This window comes from Saccostrea cucullata, unplaced genomic scaffold, assembly GCF_032062105.1.
Source record: "Saccostrea cucullata isolate Sc308-1 unplaced genomic scaffold, CSIRO_AGI_Scuc_v1 ctg12266, whole genome shotgun sequence".
Lineage (NCBI taxonomy): Eukaryota > Metazoa > Mollusca > Bivalvia > Ostreida > Ostreidae > Saccostrea > Saccostrea cuccullata.
In genome coordinates, this window is record NW_026921512.1 from 3,534 (window position 1) to 5,823 (window position 2,290).

The 2,290-nt window shown below is 34.0% G+C and overlaps 1 protein-coding gene across 1 annotated transcript; it reads right to left on the reverse strand.

Moving 5' to 3' along the window:
- Positions 1–1,173: 1,173 nt before the first annotated feature.
- Positions 1,174–1,938, reverse strand: LOC134260168 (uncharacterized). The gene has a single exon (XM_062742756.1). The coding sequence runs from the start codon at positions 1,936–1,938 to the stop codon at positions 1,174–1,176; it is 765 nt and encodes a 254-aa protein (XP_062598740.1).
- Positions 1,939–2,290: the final 352 nt, after the last annotated feature.

Sequence of the window (2,290 nt, forward strand, 5' to 3'; positions counted from 1 at the left end):
GAAATGTCTTTCTAGGAAATTAGTTAAGATATTTATAGAGCCTTCCAATTTCACAGAATTGAAGTGGTTACGGACACTACAGTTTTTTGTAAAAACTTAATTTTCCACATTAAAACATGATGAAATTTCTTAACAATGGTTACATAACCCAACTTTTTTCTGTAAGTAACAGACCATTAATACTGTGTTTTTAGACAGAAATCTGAAAATTAAATAAAACTACATTATTTTTATTTGGCATAATGAGAGGGGTAAAATTATGTGAAAAATGTATAACATTGCACTCCTGTTACAGAAAACCCCTGTTTTCTTTCATATCTTCAAAAGTTGCTGTTCAATCCTGAAAATTCAAGCACCAAAATAATTTGTAAAATACATTCTAAAGTCTGATAATGATCATTGGCATGAAAATGTATGATATTTAACAATTATTTCAATTGAAAAATGCTGTAATTTCAAAGTGCAACCGCATAACGCTGAAAAATAGTCATTTTTAGGGTACATTTTTTGCATTTACTTAAATTCTGTTAAGGCTAGATCAACAAAATTTTGCACACAAGTCCTTTATAAGTATTCCTATAAATGAATTACAATAAATTGCATTTAAAGAAAATAACATTTCTTAAAATCATGTGTAACAATGTGGTATTCTAAATGCGCCCTATATTGTGTTTCACCCGTTTGCTATCAAAGACGTTTAATTTACACATTGAAAAATAGTTGAATATTTTAACAATAATATAATTATTAAATACTTGAGAAATAGTTTACTTTAGATTTTAAACATATTAATTATGATAAAAAGGAGGTACCCATTCTCTATCCACCTTGAATAAACGTCTCTCCAGAGACAGAATATTTGGTTTTGATGATCTCCATGCTTATTTTTGGAAAGGTTATTCTTATCCACCCATTCTGTTGTCGATATTTGACCATTTCTGACAAATGAACTGTTCTAGTTATAAAAATTAACTTACATGGAAAGAAATATAAAACTCAGAAAAATCTTTCAGCTTTTGTGACAGAATGCTACGAGTGGTTATGTGACCGCCTATATCACGTGATTCGCGCATGCGCAGAACGGTGGCAGATGTGCATTAAAACCGGAGGGGACTAATTTAAAATATAATGAGATCCACACCAAATATTGTTTCTTTTATGGAAGTTATTCAATTAGTTCGTGAACTTTTTATCACCCCTCGTATTGTACTCACCAGATAAGGAATCTGTCATGGTCTGTTGACTTTTCTGTAGGTCAGTTAGAGCCAAACTCAGTTTATCGTTGGCTGATCTCAGTTCTGTGTTATAAGCCTCCAGAGAATCATTAAGTCTCCCTGATATCAAGTCGTATCTGTTGTCAATGAGTTCTGGAATATTCTTGTCGATTTCCAGACTGTGTTTATGGAGGTCCAGAAGCGTAATGGACAAATACCGAACTTCAGTTTTAATGTCTGCTAAGATACCGGATGTGTTCTGTTCAAACATTTGTTTTTCCTTTAGCAGTTGTGTTTCGAACACTCGGCGACTGGCGTCCACCATTGTTAAATTTTCTTTTAAAGACTCAATATCCTCATTACATTTGGTAACTTTGTTGCTTAATCGATTGTTTTCCAGCTTAAGCGATCGCACCTCTTTCTTCAACTCGGCTATTTCTCTTTTGGTTGTGTCTTTCAGCGAAGACATCTCGCTTTCTGAAGTCACAAGACTTTGTTGAAGGGATACCATGTCTTTCATCATTACGTGGACATTTTTCACTAATGTCATTCGGATCAGGGTCTCTTGATTCAGTAGCTGTCGAAATACGTCGACGTGTTTAGTATCAAGTGAACCGAAGTCTAAGTCTGTTGAGTTCTTGATATTGCCGTCTGTTAGAACTGAGAAAGCGTGGGACCCAAACAAACTTATTACAACAAACGAAAAACATGACAAACGCTTCATTTTTGAAACTGAGGTAAACTGCACGCTCTTTACTTTATAAATGTGATTGGTATCTAAAAATATTTTCTCCCTCGAACATTTTAGCTCACCAGTGTCAATTAAAAATCCTCACCAGTGTCAGTTTAAAATCCTTTCTCTAAAATCAAACTCGCTGCATATCAAAGGGTCTTAGCCGCAAAGGTTCACAGGATTTGTTCACGTGACCAAGATAGATTTTTCTTAACTTATTTCCTTTTTCTTAACTAAAATTTTGTTCATTGTTGTTATTCTCGCGAGAACGAAGCTTAAACAAGCGATTCGTTGTAGGACCAGAAGTTTGTGCGGAAAATGTCGTCTGAATCACTGTGTTACT